Below are 19067 nucleotides of genomic sequence, written 5' to 3'. Positions count from 1 at the left end.
TTTGTTTCTATCAATGCGTTGCAAAATTTTAAGTTCGCCAAATTTGAGATATGTCAGAGAGCCAGACCCACCATTTTAGGGGTCACCATTTTTAAAAATGATCTTAAAATAATTTCCTTATCCCAATGTTCCCTCATTAACGCTGTGTATAAAATGATACGCGGCAAACGCGCACAAATCGTGTTTTGACTTTAAAGATTGAAAATGTAACTATTATTACAATATTTTTTTTCATTTTTAAGCAAATAATATGTTTATTTTAAACAAAATATATTAAAATATTACCTCATACGTATTATTTTGCTCTTTTTTTTGAAGCATAGGTTTTAATATTTCAGTGATTTTACATGTTTTGTTCAGAAGACATAAAAAAATGTGCTAAATATAATAATAATTTTTTTTTACAGATATATTAAACTTTTTTATTCACAAGAATGTCATCATTAGAGCCGGACTTACAAGTAGCTTTGACACTTCTATCCAGAGAAAACTTGGTCACTGTTTTAGGCAAAATCCCGGGTAATATTTGTTTTAACTTTTTCTTCTTAAAATTTTATAAATATGTCAAGTACTAAATTATTAAAGTCACAAGTAATTAAGAGAAACCCTCACTAAAACCAAAAGTTTAACTTAAAACAGTTTGTCAGAGAGAGAATTGCGTTGCCTGTATTTTTTTTTTTAATGAATGGATGATGTATTATTTCATTCTAATCCCATCAAAATAGAATAAAACCTGTCAATCGGTTTCCAACCCTTCCTGTAGAATAAAACCCTCAACCTTGAAAAATGTAAGGAAGCACCGTAATCCCTCGCCAAACCTGCATTAGCTAAAAATAGTAAAAACCTTCTTTTTAAAACAATATATGTGATTCTAGGTAGAAAACAGTTAGTCCTAGATCCACAATTGATGCGACCTATGGATCGAGTGGCCGGCATGTCAGTTCTAAAATCTGCTGGTGTCGAAACCGTTGTCAAACAGGCATATAATTTAATTCATTTATATTGTGCCTTTTTATCTAGTTTTTAAGTGGATTATTTTTGATCATTTAAAGTTAGGTTCCTAGGGAAAAAATAAAGCTAAAGGAAATAATATACGTGGATATTATGACAGGGGAAATTCGTTCGTTAATTTAGATTACTACCTTATTTCTCATTGACTGGTCAGAAACCTTCTCCAATTAAATCCAATTAATTAAAAATCGATTACAAAATTACTTTGCAAAAGAATATTTTATGGACTAACATGCCAATTGCTAATTAGTTGAAGTCCTTTCAGACTATTTATTTAACTCCCGATTTGTATGTATCTAGTACATTCATTCAATCGATCTAATTTGATTTGAACTATATTTTCTGTGAAGGAAAGAGGAGGTATTCCACCAGTCCCAGATAATATGATAAGGAATTTTGATAATCAATTATCAAATAATAAAATTCAGAATTTAATGAAATTGTCTTGACTTTTCTTAGTTATTGACCGATTTTATTGCAAAACATTGATTAAATGAGCTAGGTATCTAATTTCATGTCATATTCAGTTATTTACGTAAAATACATGCTATAAGCTACTGATTTATCTTTACGATTATCATCATAATGATTTTGGCACATCAATTGTATTGACTAGGTGTACGGATTTTTAGGCCTTTAGTTACACTTATTGTCCATGCTTTTTATTATTATCATTACAAACTTGCTCAGGGTTTATCTAATATCCGCAAACTTAATTCAAGCAAAATTTGTAGCGGATCAAATCTCGTCCTGTCTTATCAGCCATCCTAACCAACATTTTCATGTAGTTCTGGTTCCAAGAAATTTAGCCTCTGTACAAATATTATTTGAGGTAAGGTTTATAACAATTGATGAATTACTAGTAACTTTGCCCAAGACTTTTAGGAGCTAGGAAACCAATTCTAACCCTTAGCCTTCTTGATAATTTAAACTAAGACCAAGTTTCAGAGATTTTTTTTCTTTAGATGAAACGCATGGTTTTTAACCATACATTTATTTATGCGTGTTCTTCTTTAATTCAATTTAGATATTGTAGAATCACTTTCATTTAGGTAAGCTTTGCATGATCATGTCTTTATGTAATAAAATAATAACAAATAACATTTAGATTATTTTATTCCGGAGGTTTTTTTTACAAACATTTTTTTTTGCCTATTTTTTGTCATATTTGCTATCAAACACTTATCACAACTATAAAAACTTTTAAAGCACCTCTTTTAAACAATCTAGAATCATTACCGATTTACATTAATAATTCTAAATATCTCTGATCATGTCAATTACCTACTCTAGGAGGAAGGATTGGCAGGCCACGTGACCTTTCATGATTATACCTGGGAGTTTATTCCACTCAACTTTGATCTTCTTTCCTTGGAGATGAACAATTTCTTTAGAAATCAATATCTTGATCAGGTTAGTGTTTACACAAGATCTATTATACCTACATTTAAATAGCACAGCAATAACAAGCTAACCAGATTTTTGTTAACAAGTTATGGTTTATTATGTAATAGAGCATATTTTCAGACACAATTTAATTAGTTACCTATTTTAGTATGTTGATCATTAAATGTTATATTTTCGTTTAAAAGTTGCGGTCATTGTTACATCTATCCCTATGACGTACGTATATTTTCTAGTTATTAAAGGCTCCGTATCTGTGGGTATTTGTTTTTGAAAGCTTCCTTTAAATAAAACCTAAATTTAATTTTTTTCACTCATAAGTTCGCCAACCTCTAACGAATTTTTTTATGGGAAAAACTATTATTTAAATGATCTAGGATCATTCTGGTTTGGTATCAGTTGCTCGCGCTATATGGGGCGTGGAGAAGCTGTATGGCCAGATCCCGAACCTGTGTGCCCATGGACGACATGTTAAGAAGATCCTGAGTCTAGTAAATGTGTTCTCACTGCATTATGGCCAACCCAAAATGAAGCAGCCCACCATTGGTAAGTAATTTGAAAAGTAGGTTTTCTAGAATCAGATTCTAAAGGTTCTGATGATTGTGTATATAAATGTCATATATTTCGTGCTAAAGAACATAACTTAGGACAAATAATAATTAAACTTAATTCAGTTTCTATCTATCTTTTTTTGATAACTACATAAGAACGGTTTATTTAAAAGTATGAAAAATATGTCGAGACAATTCAAACTTCTTTCCTCAATCAAAACAAGTTTTTAGAGTTTACCTAATGAAATTTTTAAATCTATCTTGTGTATAGATACTTTTCATCGCTAAAAATACTCAAGAATTTTCGAATATATCTTTGTATTTAGGTTCCTTGTTTCTATTTGAACGAGATACAGACTGGGTATCTTGTCTCCTTTCTCCGCTTACTTACGAAGGATTGCTGGACGAAGTTTTTGGTATTAATTGTGGCACTGTTGAGTTTGGCCAGGTCAGTCATTTCTTTTAGTCGGCCTACCATTCTTTAATTATAGTCAATTCAACCATTTTAGAACGATTTCAACAATTGATATTTTTAAAAAAATTAAACTTTAAGGATTGCCTAGTTATCCGTGTAACTCCTAATAATTTGCTTTGATTATCATAAAACCGTTAATTTCTCTCTGTAATAAATTTTAGGTAGGTATGAAATGAAAATGTTTAAGGATCACCATTACAAGTACCTAAACTCGTTAAATGCTCTTCTATGAACTATCCCTCTAGAGTTAAAGTTAGAAATAAACTATTACCATTAATTCTTAATTGATTTAATTTCTTTAATATAGGAGGTTACAGGCAAAGAAGGAATAACAAAACTGCAACTGTCTTCAATGGATAAAATGTTTGAAAAAATTAGAAACAAACATTTTTCCTCAATATTTTCTGTCTTAGGTAGGTTTTCATATTTGTAACCTAAGTTGTTGTCATTCGATAAAAATCTAATTTCTGGAAGAATAGTTTTTTAAAGGTTAGAAATTATACTTTTTTTATCTATATTTCATAATTGAATTCCCATTTTAATAGAGAAGCCAATCTACAAGTATTTAGTTAGGTTGCTCTTATTTCTTTTATCTCACGTCACACTGCACAATACCAATGATGAAATGAAAACGCATAGATAGCTTTAAAAATGAAATGTTAATAATAAAGTATAATAATCACTCTCTTAAGAAACTATCCACATGACATCGGTTTAAAATTATATTTAACATTTTTCTAGGTTTAACTGCTAAGCAGCTGTCAGCCGCTCAGGCAGCTGCTCAAGGAATGAGTGTGGATCAAATGAAGAATTTTGTACAAAATGACCTCAGGAATATTGTTTGTTTTATTTCAAACTAAAATAAAGGATTATGCTTTTTCATGCAGCGTGGACTGGGTTTTCCAGGGGGTGTAAACCTTTAGGGGGTGATAAAGAGGGTAAAATAGGCCTCTACAATTCCAATATAAAGGGGGAATGTTGACGCTTTCAACCCTCATTGGAATCAATGTCTTTCGATGGTTCAAATAAATCTTAAGTTCAATTTTTTATTGGCAATGCAATGGTGATAAAGTTGAAGGTTATTTAGATAATACCTATACAAATCAACAACATAATATAATAACTAGGAACATGAAAAACCAGTCTAAAGCTGTAGCTCTACACATAGGGGCCAGTGAAAGAATACAAAAGTTGAAGGGAAGATATTTTGAAACCCAGCTACCTGTTGAACACTCAATTGTTGCTAATTTTAACTACAAGTAAGTGTATAAGTAGCTCACAAAACTCAGTCAGGTGTATACGCTTACAGTGGATGTTCTGTTGTCCAACAATGATTTATTTTATATTAATTTACAGTTTTTTCCTGTAATAAACAAATTCAAATAATAATTTATTTTTTTAGAGAAAATTTGATGTATATAAAAGAAAGAATGGCCCAATTAGCTCCTCAGAATATTGCCCTCAGACTCATCTGTTTACTTTCACAATGTTCAGATGGAATTTCTCCAAGTGATTTTAGCACGCTCAAACAACAATTTGTACAGGTCAACAATTTATCTCTTGATTTCTGTAACAGTTCGGTACATTTTATAAAGCATAGCAACTCTAGGTATAAATATAACCATAAAGTCATTAAGTTCATTTTAAACATGATGATTTAAAAATAACAGCAAGATATTATATGATATAATCAACAATCTAAGATTGGAATATGTATTCGTAAGACTTATGTGATCGTTGTTTATTTAGAAATTCAGATTTTTATGCTTGCTAGTTTGTTAGGATCATTTATCTCCTCATTTTTAATAATTTCAAAACTTTTATTTCTTGCAAGGAGCTCTAACTTTGCGTTTGTGGAGTCCACATTCGATATTTATATAAAACTAAAATTTTGTCAAAGAAATTATAGTTTTTTTTATATTAAAATATTATAGGCTTATGGATTCCATCATTTGACAACTTGGACCAACCTAACTCGCCTGGGAATATTAAAAGTCAAAGGAATGTTAATAAAATCCTATTTAAGATATCTTAGCGTTTTAAATAGGTACAAATAGTACACTGTAGTTGTGGCAATGTTACAGTCATGTGATAACGATGCCAAGTGAATAACGATACCTAGTTTAGAAGGATGAATTTTATACTACAATTATCTTACTTTTGATTTAAGTAGTAATGTGAATTTTGTATAGGCGCGTAGGTAACATCGCATTTTTGAAGTAATATTTTTATTTTTCTGACCAATAAGGTGAATTTTGTGAACTTAAACTTCAGGATCTGCAGAAACGGTAGTTGGAGGAAATGTGACAAGTGGGCGTGGGGCGAGTGCCGTTGTTTCACAGGAAAACAATATATTAATAACATTTTAATTTCTTGTTAAGTCAAATTAAACCAATATGACACTTTTTTCGTAGCTAAAATTCTTCTAGTAATCAATTTCTTTGAGTATTTAGGTCAATCTGGATAAAAAAAATTATTATTCTTTTAAGGTGTTACTTTTTACTTTGTTGACAATCATTTTTCAGAGGCTACCGAAAATACGCCTAAACCACCTAATTATTAATGGAACAAACCCGTAAAATTTGCTGAACCATTGATTTGGAGTTATGGCCATTTCCAGATGCTTAAAAGCAACAAATTATTTAAATATTATTTTTGGGCAACAGATGGCTGGCATGGTAACTTCACAAACGCGGGGAAATAATTTTCAGACCATGGTCAAGAAATTGAAACTTGTTCCTGATACTGAAGTTCTTAATCCAACAGAACAAAATAATCCAGGTTAAACTCTAATTTATTTTGAATAAAAATGGTAAGATAATGATTAGATGCCTAACAAAATAAAAATATTTTTTAAATTTTTTTTCTAAATATGTAAAATACATAGGTAGTGATGGATAAATTGGGACATAATCATTAAATTAATCTATTAGGTACCTTTAGAAACTCAATAAAAATAATTCATGTATAGCTTCTTAGTGACAGGAATTATGAAGCTTTTTGATATTAATATCAAAAACAAAAAACTGTTGGAAATGTTTTTTTATGTTAATAGAATTATACAAATATTTTATTTAGGTTATGTATTCAATGGAGCATACACACCTCTGGCATGCAAGGTTGTTCAAGAAGTTATCAAAGCTAAATCTCAAAATAGTCCAGGTAAAATAAAAATTATGACTTGATTTAAAGATGTGATCTACCAAATTTATTTGGTATTTCTGTCCAGGGGAGGGAAGGAGCATTGGACTTTAAATTACACTGGTACCCACACTACACTATCTTGGCTCCAATACTTTGGATATTTTTATAGAATTTTTATTTGTTGGTGTTAGTTAAAGTAATAGTGTTCAAACATTTTAACTAACAATTTTAATATACAGAATATAGGGGCAATTTTGTTAATTATCATTGGGGATGTACATAATTTTATTGTGTATTACCTCAAGATACCCCCTTTGCTTCAAATAAAGTTGTTTTATGAATAATAATTTTTCCTCGTTTCTTTTCCTTATTATCTTTATCATCTATTTGAATGTGTATGATTATTTCTAGAAATTGGTCAACTAAAAGAAGGTCTGAAGATGGTGACTGGAGAAACAATATTAGATTTGAAGAGTCCCGATGCTCCCAAGGTTGGACTAGTACTGTTTATTGGCGGTTATACTATGGCTGAGGAAAGATTATCAGTTTAATACTTGGTATTGTGTCGACTAACGTGTTCTCATGTCTAGCGATAAGATACAATTTTAGGAAGTTAAGGAATGTCAGTGTATGAGCTTTATGGCCTGATATCTAATAGATAATTTAACAGATATAAGATTGTGCCAGAGGTCAATAGGATTAAGATTGGTGGGATTATAAGGGCATAAAACAGGGTATTGGACAGTTTGAGGGGTAGGATTGGTATGACAAGATATAAGTACAGTGATGCGTTGCTGGAATTAAGGTTTTTATTCAGCAGTTTAGGATATTAGTTAGATCTTAACTGGAAAAGGATGATTCTGTAGTAACTAGGAAGTTAAGTTTTAGAGAGGTTGATGCCAAAGAGGGGGGGGGGGGGGGGGGGCTTAATAAAGTACATGATTTAGTATTGCATTTAGTAAAGCATCAAACAAAGGTCGACAAGGATATTTATGCGCAATAATTACAAGCCAATGTCAATAGCCAATAGTCAAAACATGAGTAAAATAGTTTTTTAAGTATTTTATATGAAAGAAACGACAGTATATTTCAGAGAAAGACCCCCGTACTGCTATTTAACATTAGTATTTATCCATCAGAATGTCATTTTAAATTCTAAATTGTAGGTTACTTACTTTATTGAAACTTGTGTCCGAAATTGATCCACCCTAATACATAAAAGCACAACGAACGGTTTTTATTGTCATTACTGTATTTTTTTGGTAACTGAATAAACTGGCATCTGCAGGTTGCCGCGTTGCGGTGGTTGCAGACAATAACAGGCTGGCAGTTTGTAGTGGCCGGTACAAGCAATATTTCTGCTAACTCAATTTTCAATCAATGTGAAAAATTATCAATAACTTCTTAGTAATATGTAATTATATATGTATTTTGTCCAATATCTATTCATTGTTTATCTTTAACCTGAGGTTACATTATGTATAATTATATATTAAGGTACACATAAAAAGTTAGATACAATGTAAAAAGTGTATGTTACTTAGAAGTACGAATGTTTTTGTTCTTTGATAAAATGATTTCCAGCACATATTCAGAAAAAAATTAAGTGTTTTTAAAAATACATATCCTTTTAAATGGCAATATCATTACAATTCTTACAATTACATTATTAAATACCCTCAGCCTAGTTTTATTTTCAAGGAATTTTAATCAAAGAACATTACTTAGAATTTGGAGTCAAAGTGTTTTGTATTTCTTTATTAATAATCCTTACTTTAATGTGATAATCAGTATTCTATACCGTTAATATCTTTCATCTGTGATTATAATATTTTATAAGTTGCACTTTATTTTATTTTTTTATCCACTACTGTGATCATTCTAAAAGTGTTTTTACATTTAGGGACGATCTGAGTTTTTATAACGGATAGCTTTGATTTAATGAAGTATATTCTGATTTCAAACTTTGCTTGTATTTCCTTAATAAACATACTATATTTTCAAGTAATATTACAAACGATTTACATCGAATTTCTTTTATATTATATTCTGTTTCTCCAAGTGCTGTCCCTCCGACCGTCTTATTTTGTCAAGCTTTGCTTTTTATGGATTTTGTCATCCCTTTTTATTGTTTATGTTATATATATTAATACATATCATATTTATTACATAAATAAATGCTTGATATAAATAGCTAATTGCAATATATTTTAATTACCTAAGTAATAAGTATTTAAGAAAATTTTAATACTATTTCAGATATTTAGAGAAAGTTTATTAAAAAATGTTTGCAACATTATCAAAAAGTCATTCAAGACTAACAGTCGCATACAAGCAACCTGTTCGATATTACAGAAATATAGTTAAACTTTTCTCCGACAGAGGTCTACTTCAGGATGTTTTTCCTAAAGAAAAAGTTTCAAATCTTGTCCAAATGATTGAGAAGAAATCAGTTGGTGTATATGCGGGTGAGATAATATTAATTTTAGATGGCATTTGAATGTAAAATCATAATACAGAAGTAAAGTATTCCAAGAATAATATTTAAAAGTTGAGTATGTAAATTTAATTTCTCACCCTTAGGATTCAATTCGCTGTAAAAAATCATTTTTGGGTTTTGGCCAAACTAACCCGTATTTAGTCACTTTATTACACTCTGAAAAATTTAACACAATTTCAGACTGTTGTGTTCATATAGCTCATGTACAATACTTTTTATAAAGCTTTGGATATACTTTGAACGGTTTAAAAACCTGAAAAAGAAAGAAAGAATTAATTGTCTTTTACTTTACTTTTGCTTGAATCTATTGATAATTTCTTAAAAGCTTTATAAGGACAAAAATTATCAGACCAATTCACATTAAAAAGTTGTGTCCAAGGGGGGGGGAAGTTTTGCCACTTTCGCGTAATCCGTGATTATTAGGCTAGGTATTGATGTGAGACTATAGGTTATTTGGGATAAAAGTTTACTTTTGGGTAGTACTTCACGTATATTTAATCATTTTTTGGATAGGTCTCCAGGTTCAGGTGCTGCAGGCTGGAAGGTGGTTTCTGGACAGGTAAAAAAAATTTAAAATTTTTGTTTGAAGAGTTAGAGATCAAATTATTAAACAAAATATGCATCTTTATGGATATTATTGACATATAAGAAGAAAAAATTGAAATCGGCCTCCAGGTTCAAGTGCTGCAGGCCTCCAGGTCCACTCTGGACAGGTAAAAAAACAAGTTTTTTATTTGAAGAGTTAGAGGTCAACTTATAAAACAAAATATGCATATTTTTTTATATTATTGACATATTTGAAGAAAAAATTTAAATCGGCCTAAAGGTTCAAGTGCTGCAGGCCTCCAGGTCCACTCTGGACAGGTAAAAAAAACAAGTTTTTTTATTTGAAGAGTTAGAGGTCTACTTATTAAACAGAATATGCATTTTTATGGATATTATTGAAATATCAGAAGAAAAAATTAAAATCGGCCTCCAGGTTCAAGTGCTGCAGGCCTCCAGGTCCACTCTGGACAGGTAAAAAAACAAGTTTTTTATTTGAAGAGTTAGAGGTCAACTTATAAAACAGAATATGCATATTTTTTGATATTATTGACATATTTGAAGAAAAAATTAAAATCGGCCTCCAGGTTCAGGTGCTGCAGGCCTCCAGGTCCACTCTGGACAGGTAAAAAAACAAGTTTTTTTTTATTTGAAGAGTTAGAGGTCAACTTATTAAACAGAATATGCATATTTTTTTATATCATTGACATATTTAAAGAAAAAATTAAAATCGGCCTCCAGGTTTAGGTGCTGCAGGCCTCCAGGTCCACTCTGGACAGGTAAAAAAACAAGTTTTTTATTTGAAGAGTTAGAGGTCAACTTATAAAACAGAATATGCATCTTTTTTGATATTATTGACATATAAGAAGAAAAAATTAAAATCGACCTCCAGGTTCAGGTGCTGCAGGCCTCCAGGTCCACTCTGGACAGGTAAAAAATCAAATTTTTTATTTGAAGAGTTAGAGGTCAACTTATAAAACAGAATATGCATAATTTTTTATATTATGGACATATTTGAAGAAAAAATTAAAATCGGCCTCCAGGTTCAGGTGCTGCAGGCCTCCAGGTCAACTCAGGACGGGTAAAAAAATAAAAAAAATTTATTTGAAGAGTTAGAGGTCAACTTATAAAACAGAATATGCATTTTTTTGTTATCATTGACATATTTGAAGAAAAAATTTAAATTTGCCTCCAGGTTCACGTGCTGCAGGCCTTCAGGTGCACTCTGGGCAGGTAAAACAATCAAATTTTTTATTTGAAGAGTTAGAGTTCAGTTTTTAAAACAACATTAGCATCTTTTTAGATAAAATTGGCGTCCAGGTTTAGGTGCTGCAGGCTTCCAGGTGAACTTTAGAGACTATTTTCAGGTATATTTCCTATTTATTTGATTTCCCCCCTACTTTTTTTTCTATTGTATATGGTAGTTATCATATTCATTGAAACTTTTTGATGGATCCCAGTGACCGCTGTTGGCCATTGGCCAGGTAAATATCCAGGTAATTTTTGAATTTAGAGGAAAGGTATGTATTTAAAAAATGGTTAAAATAAGATAATATAGTAAAATTAATCATTTAAGGCCTCAAAATGTGTGTCCAGACAGGCTCCAGGTCCTTTAATTTCACTATATTATTATATTTTAAGTTTTAAACTTATTCTATTTCGAAATCTTTCTTCTAAATTCCAAAATAACCATTTGAGATATTCACCTGGCCGGCAACAACCAGCGTTCACCAGGATCCAGGTAAAAGTGTCACTGTCCATATAAAAAAGTAAAAATGTATGATACCTACCTACCATGTTTTAAAACAGGAAAAAAGCAAAAATACCTGAAAATGAAAGCCTGCAGCACCTAAACTTGAAGGCCGATTTTAATTTTATCTTCAAGTATATTTAATATATCCAAAACAATGCATATTTTGTTTTATAAGTTGACCTGTAACTTTCCAGATAAAAAGACTTAATTTATACCTGTCCAGAGTGGACCTGGAGGCCTGCAGGATCTGAGTCCGATTTTAATTTTTTCTTCAAATATGTCCATAATATAAAAAAGAAGCATATTCTGTTTTATAAGTTGACCTCTAACTCTTCAAGTAATTTTTATTTTATTTTTTACCTTTCCAGAGTGGACCTAGAGGCCTACAGCACCTGAACCTTTAGGCCGATTTTAATTTTTTCTTCAAACATGTCAATAACATCAAAAAAGATGCATATTCTGTTTTTTAAGTTGTCCTCTAACTCTTCAAATAAAAAATTTGATTTTTTACCTGTCCAGAGTGGACCTGGAGGCCTGCAGCACCTGAACCTGAGGGCTGATTTAAATTTTTTTATTCAAAAATGTCAATAATACAAAAAAAGATGCATATTCTGTTTTATAAGTTGACCTCTAACTCTTCAAATAAAAAAAAATATTTTTTTACCTCTTCAGAGTGGACCTGGAGGCTAGCAGCACCTGAACCTGGAGGCCGATTTTAATGTTTTCTTCAAATATGTCAATAATATCAAAAAATATGCATATTCTGTTTTATAAGTTGACCTCTAACTCTTTAAATAAAATTTTTTTTTATTTTTTACCTTTCCAGATTGGACCTGGATGCCTGCAGCACCTAAACCTGGAGGCCGATTTTAATTTTTTCTTCAAATATGTCAATAATATTAAAAAATATGCATATTCTGTTTTATAAGTTGACCTCTAACTCTTCAAATAAAAAACTTGTTTTTTTACCTGTCCAGAGTGGACCTGGAGGCCTGCAGCACTTGAACCTGGAGGCCGATTTTAATTTTTTCTTCAAAAATGTCAATAATATAAAAAAAGATGCATATTCTGTTTTATAAGTTGACCTCTAACTCTTCAAATAAAAAATTTGATTTTTACCTGTCCAGAGTTGACCTGGAGGCCTGCAGCACCTGAACCTGGAGGCCGATTTCAATTTTTTCTTCTTACATGTCAATAATATCCATAAAGATGCATATTTTGTTTCATAATTTGATCTCTAACTCTTCAAACAAAAATTTTAAATTTTTTTTACCTGTCCAGAAACCACTTTCCAGCCTGCAGCACCTGAACCTGGAGACCTATCCAAAAAATGATTAAATATACGTGAAGTACTACCCAAAAGTAAACTTTTATCCCAAATAACCTATAGTCTCACATCAATACCTAGCCTAATAATCACGGATTACGCGAAAGTGGCAAAACTTCCCCCCCCCTTATTACAAGAGTAGTTATTATAAATCAAAGGCATTGTAAAAATGGAAAAATATAATGAAATCAAATATTAAAATCTTATATTGTGCATGAGTTGGTTAAGCACGGGCCAATTCTAAGCAGCTTAATCTTTGAGTAATCCATGGCATTCTTCTCGGTTTGGTCTTGCTTGTGTCAGTGAATTCTGCATGCACAGCATTCTCCATAGGCCTAGATAATACATTATAAGCTAAAGCCATGAAACTTTTATTCTTCAAACGTATTTCTATATCATTAGGAGCGTATCCTTCTTTGATTATGAATAGAATAATCGTAGTTATGAGCGTATTAGGAGCATATCACTTTATCTTTGGTTGCTTTGACTCGTCAATACTATTAATATACATAAATATTTTACCTTTAATACATCACAGATTAGCATAAGATGTACATACATTTTTTACAGTGAAATTGGTCTGAAAATAGAATTAGACATAAATACAAAATAAAACCTTGGAAACCAAATCAAATTACATTGTTAGGCCCTATTATTAAAATCATGATAAAACTGTACATACAAAGAAGGCTTGGTTGGTACAACTCCAACCTTTTAAAGCCATCTAAGGACGTACATAATACAATAGAGATAAAACTATAGATTCTTTCTTCTCTAGGCTTCCTAATTTCCTTTGCACATGATCCACATGCTTGTTTGGGGGATATCACAGAAGTCCTTAAATAACATTCATTACATAAGGTTTAATCTTGATTGCTCAATAATTTACATTTATTGCCTTAAATAAAATCCTACCCATGATATGAACATAATTGTCTCTTTTATTTTACAGGATTTGATCCAACCGCTGACAGCCTCCATATAGGAAATCTATTGGTCCTAATGGGGTTACTACATGCACAAAGAAGTGGACTCAAGCCTGTGGCTGTTATTGGTGGAGCTACAGGTTAATTGATTATACTTATACAAGTGGATGGATTAGTCTTTCGATTCTAGGGGAGTTGGTCAAATAGAATGAAATTTTTGTATCATTATGAATTAAAATGTTTTTTTTGTGGCAGGGATGGAGGTGATATTGGAATGTAAATTATACTGGTACCCAAATTTTTGAAAATACCTAATCTGATGCGTTGGCTTATTGAATATAAACTTTTAACCAATAATTTCAATCTACAGAGAGAGTAATCTTATTTATCATTATATAAGATGTATATTAATCTACCGTCCATTGTCTTCCTGTCTAATGGGGAGGGAGGGATTACCTAGTTGATTTGGTTAGAGTGCCTTATCGTTTTAAGTTTGGCCTGAAATATTTTCTCTAAATCAAATGTGTTTCAGGCAGAATTGGAGATCCCAGTGGAAAAAGTTCAGAACGGCCTGTCCTAGCAAGTGAAACCCTTGATAATAACATCAAAGGAGTCCGGACAGATATTCAGAAAATATTCTCAAATCATGAGAAATATTTGTGGCACAGTGATAAGTTGTTGGAACCAGTGACTATTGTGAATAATGAACAGTTCTATAGTGATATCAATATTGTGGATTTTGTTACAGATGTGGGGAGGCATTTTAGGATGGGCAGTATGCTTAGCAGACATTCCGTTAAATCTAGGAAGGAAATTACATCTTTTTGCTATCAATCACAGCTTGATAAAATTCATTGAAATGAGACTTTTTAGAATTCCTTTATTATGTTCACCACAGGAAATTGCTCTTGCTTAGGTACCTATCTGTAAGATGAAATGTAAAAACTTTGGATAAAATATCAACATTATTTTTGCAATGTTGATTAGAAAAAAACACCTTAATTCACTGTTAAAACTTTTTGGTGTTAATATCATAACAAAATAGGCACATGGTCTTATTTTTTAGCCTGAGAACTATTCATATATTAGACCTATTGCATAATGAAAAAAGCAAAAAATCTTTCTTTGTGAACAGAATAGAATCTGAAGAGGGGATGTCCTTTACTGAATTTACCTACCAAACTTTCCAGGAATAAGTTAACTTAGATTAAAAGAGATAAAGTAGGTACCTATTTAGTATTTAACTAACTAAACTGCGAACCAAAAAAATAGGCAAATCTGAATTTGTAGAATGGCAGCTTTAATATTAATTTAGGATGATTTTACTGTAAATATAAAATGTAGATGCATCTTTTGGTTACAAGTTTCCACCGTTAATTTTTCATTAATCAGCACCATGGAAGCACAAGATCTCAAAAACAGCATTTTGGTTAAAAACTGGTGAACCAAAAAGATATGCAAATCCAAAACAAATCAATGGAAAAAACGATTTTTTTGCACTTTTCTTCTGTTTTAAAGATTGATTCTGATAAATTAACAATTTTTAAAGGGATTTATGCATTAATTATTATGAAATGTAGTATAAGGTAGAAATTAATGATTTTTTAAAATAAGAAATATTAGAAAAAAAAAGAAATTTGACCCCTATCACTTTAAAGGACAGCTGCTGACCTCCAGTCCTATGGATGAAGCTAAATACATGTTAAAGAGAAAAATTACTCCCAAAAGTATACAAAAATGATTTTTAATGTGTTAAAAAAATCCATTTTAAAATCTTGATTTTGATGATGATGGACTTTAAGATGCTCCTAAGGGTAGTGATGGTGAGCCAAATGTTATCAAAATGCATGACCATGATGACAACTTATATATTGAACTATGGTCCAATTTTTGTAGTCATAGCAGCCTCCAGCCAAGCAGTATTAAAAAAGAAAAAAATTGCAATTTTAATTACTCCAATTCATAAGGTAAATACTGTTATTTTTAGAAGATGTTTATATTTCTTGTCGTGAGGCTCTATGGAGATTGCTATGGCTACAAAAAATGGTACATAGGTTGATAGACAAGTTGTTGTAATGGGCATGTACTTAGATAACATTTAGCTCATCATCACCACCAACAGGAGCATCTGAAAGGTCATCATCCTCAAAATCAAGATTTTAAAATGGATTTTTTTAACACATTAAAAATCATTTTTGTATACTTTTGGGAGTAATTTTTATCTTTAACATGTATTAGGCTACATCCATAAGACTGGAGGCCAGCAGCTGACCTCTAAAGTGATAGGGGTCGAATTTCTTTTTTTCTAATATTTCTTATTTTAAAAAATCAATAATTTCTACCTAATACTATATTTCATAATAATTAATGCATAAATCCCTTAAAAAATTGATTATTTATCAGAATCAATCTTTAAAACAGATGAAAAGTGCAAAAAAATCCCTTTTTCATTGATTTGTTTTGGATTTGCATATCTTTTTGGTTCACCAGTTTTTAACCAAAATGCTGTTTTTGAGATCTTGTGCTTCATTGGTGCTGATTAATAAAAAATTAACGGTGGAAACTTGTAACCAAAAGCTGCATCTACATTTTATATTTACAGTAGAATCATCCTAAATGAATATTAAAGCTTCTATTCTGCAAATTCAGATTTGCCTATTTTTTTGGTTCGCAGTTTACATAGAAATATTTTTTTATTATATTTAACCAAAAAGAAATGAATCACCATATTTTGATTTAAATTCTCTTAGTGCAGCTTATTTCTTGTACACAATAAAGTTAACTGTATAAATACTGCAGGCTTATGATTGGTTAAGATTATGTAAAGAATATGATTGTTATATTCAGCTGGGTGGCAGCGATCAAATGGGAAATATTGTTTCTGGACAGGTAAACATTTTTTATTATTCCCTATGGATCTACTTTTATTATTTTTCCGTCTTTAGTGTTTGGTACATAGGGTTTTAGTCTGTACTGCAACATTGAATTACATTGGAGAAATAGAAAATAGTTGCTACTTGTGCTATGTTAGGCGCCTGACACCAATAGTAATTGTAAGTGGAAAGAAGAATATTTCAAGTAATTTCGAATGTTTCTCTGAATTTGGTTCATTATATCATGTGATTTTCAATTCGCTTCTAAGGCCTAAATAATGTTTTAAATAACAGGATTAGTTTTACATATGTACTAAATTGATAAAAAAAAATCCTTAACCGACCTTTGGTTCGGAAAAGGTTTACTATACCTATCTAGTTAATAGGTATTAAAATAAAAATAAAAAAAAATTAAAAATTCACAAAACCTTTTTCTGATAAATTAATATTATTCAGGATTTAATAAGTCGAAAGCTGGATAAATCAGTGTACGGAGTTACCATGCCTTTGGTTGTATCAGAATCTGGGGATAAGTTTGGTAAAAGTTCCGGCACCCCTGTCTGGATAAATGAACTTAAAACAACACCATATGAGGTAGTTATAATTTTAATAGCGTAGCAACTCTTTAATCATTTCTCGACACCATACGGGCATTTTAAGCTTGCTTAAGTCATTATATCTTTCACTTGTTAGAATCTTCCTAATAACATTGATTTTAAGTGGTGTTACCCAGAACTATAAGGCACAATATTGAAAACGAAGCATATCAATCATCAAGTTATTAAGTGTAAGGACGCTGAATGAAATCCTGTTTAATTTAGGTTTATCAATACATGTTACGACAAAAGGACAGTGATATACAAAAGATGTTGAAACTATTTACTTTCCTACCTTTACCAGAAGTTGAGGCTATTGTAAACAAGCATGAAGCTAAACCAGAGGCGCGGTATGGCCAGGAGAGGTTAGCCGAACAGGTATTATTATTTACTCATAAAATTATAATACAGTTTGATTTAAGGGAAATGTGAACTTTTTATGGTACAAGTTTCTATGGGGAGGCATAATACTCGACTTTGGGTTTCAAAATTTTGGAAAAAACATTATTAAAAGTAGTTTTTATGTATAATAAAAACAATCAACAAATAGATAGACAACTTATTAACTACTTGCTATTGAAAATGAAAACTTCAAAAATATTTCATATTTAGATTACATTATTACTACATGGACCTACGGGGCTAAAACTGGCAGAAAGTTCTACGCAAATATTCTTCAAGAATGATATAAACGCCCTGGCCAAGTTGAGCACGGACGAGAGCCGCGCTGTTTTTCAACAGGCTGATTATATTCAGAAACTTTTTAGGTTTTCATACTATTCAGCTGAATGTCATTTTGACTCACAATAGGCAGATTTTTTTTAACTCTAGCGTGTAAAATAGGAGAGCACTTTTCCAATTTGCTACCTACGCAAAAAAATACAGAAAAATTGTTTTCATCAGTATTTTTTTGACTGGAGACTAATACCTACTTTGATCTCAGAAAAACATTTATCTTTAAATCTTCAATATTTTAATTTGTGAACTACTTAATCACAAAAAATAAGTTTTAAAAGATTTTTTAATTTGCTAACCTAACCTAAGTTCTGACTAAGCAGTTATTTAACTAACTGAATTGTATGAATATTCTTTATTAGTCCTGGAATAACAGTGTATGATTTTGCCCTGAGTATTGGCTGTTTCAAGTGGGACAGAGATGCCCTCAGGATAATTGCTGGAGGCGGATTTTATATTAATCAGGTAATTATAGGGGGGGGGGGGGAGTTATGTTTGTTTTGGACTTCAAATTATATTCAAGAGAATGTCCCCAAAGTATAATCACAAACCTAACTTTGGGGACTTTAAATAAATCTTATTTATTAAAAAATTTTAATCTACAGAAAGGTTCATTTTGTTTATCATAATTTTGGATGTACATCAAATAATCTTACATTGTCTTCTTAACCCTTAAAGTCCATGCATAAATAAAAATGTCTGTTCATAAAAAATTGGTAAATTAGGAATTAATTTATAAATAAAGATATTTTCTTTTTCGTGTAAAATAAATGGATATTACCTACTTACCTAAGGAAAAGTAAGTAAGACAGTCGTAAATATAAACACACCCTAAAAGTGGCTTTTAACCGCTATTGAATTGTGCTAATAATTTTATTGTTATTCAGGTGAAAATAACCAACCCCGATGAAGTTTTAGTGCATGGAATCCACATTCTAGAGAATGATTTGACTCTGGTCAGGGTTGGAAAGAAACATTATTACCTTGTCGAATGGGTCAATTCTTAGATACCTAATCCTATGTATTAATTTGTTTTTGTGATATAAATTTTACTGGTATCTCCCTAGCAAAATATGAAAAATTATTGTTATTGTTTTTTTATACAGAATCTAGGGGATTTTTATGTCTATAGATGAAAGGATAAGTATTTATTCTAACATTAAAATTTTATTGTTTTTGAAATAAAAAAATGGAATATTTTTAGCAAAATATTAGATTATTTTAATCTA

General features: G+C 30.8%; 2 protein-coding genes across 3 annotated transcripts; both read left to right on the top strand.

Moving 5' to 3' along the window:
- Positions 1-394: 394 nt before the first annotated feature.
- LOC145319993 (vacuolar protein sorting-associated protein 33B-like) lies at positions 395-8238 on the top strand. 2 transcript variants are annotated; one of them, XM_080162412.1, is made up of 17 exons: positions 395-519; positions 876-979; positions 1362-1403; positions 1703-1843; positions 2305-2424; positions 2793-2961; positions 3293-3414; positions 3749-3854; positions 4183-4276; positions 4572-4700; positions 4844-4985; positions 5376-5444; positions 5718-5783; positions 6108-6222; positions 6520-6603; positions 6997-7119; positions 7875-8238. In XM_080162412.1, the coding sequence occupies exons 1-17, from the start codon at positions 435-437 to the stop codon at positions 7991-7993; spliced, it is 1830 nt and encodes a 609-aa protein (XP_080018538.1). In that variant the 5' UTR covers positions 395-434; the 3' UTR covers positions 7994-8238. The 2 variants fall into 2 exon arrangements, with proteins under 2 accessions (XP_080018538.1, XP_080018537.1); XM_080162411.1 differs by having other exon boundaries at positions 4183-4270; positions 4566-4700; positions 7875-8237.
- Positions 8239-8821: 583 nt separating this feature from the next.
- On the top strand, positions 8822-19034 carry TyrRS-m (Tyrosine--tRNA ligase, mitochondrial). The gene is made up of 10 exons (XM_080162413.1): positions 8822-9053; positions 13661-13774; positions 14167-14440; positions 14770-14825; positions 16435-16523; positions 16964-17101; positions 17329-17481; positions 17716-17870; positions 18201-18303; positions 18726-19034. The coding sequence occupies exons 1-10, from the start codon at positions 8870-8872 to the stop codon at positions 18843-18845; spliced, it is 1386 nt and encodes a 461-aa protein (XP_080018539.1). The 5' UTR covers positions 8822-8869; the 3' UTR covers positions 18846-19034.
- The last annotated feature ends 33 nt before the right edge of the window (positions 19035-19067 follow it).

Source organism: Acartia tonsa, chromosome 5, assembly GCF_053477335.1.
Source record: "Acartia tonsa isolate MP-2025a chromosome 5, ASM5347733v1, whole genome shotgun sequence".
Taxonomy (NCBI): Eukaryota; Metazoa; Arthropoda; class Copepoda; order Calanoida; family Acartiidae; genus Acartia; species Acartia tonsa.
Note: the sequence above shows the minus strand (reverse complement) of the source record. Positions and strands in the feature narration are given on the sequence as shown.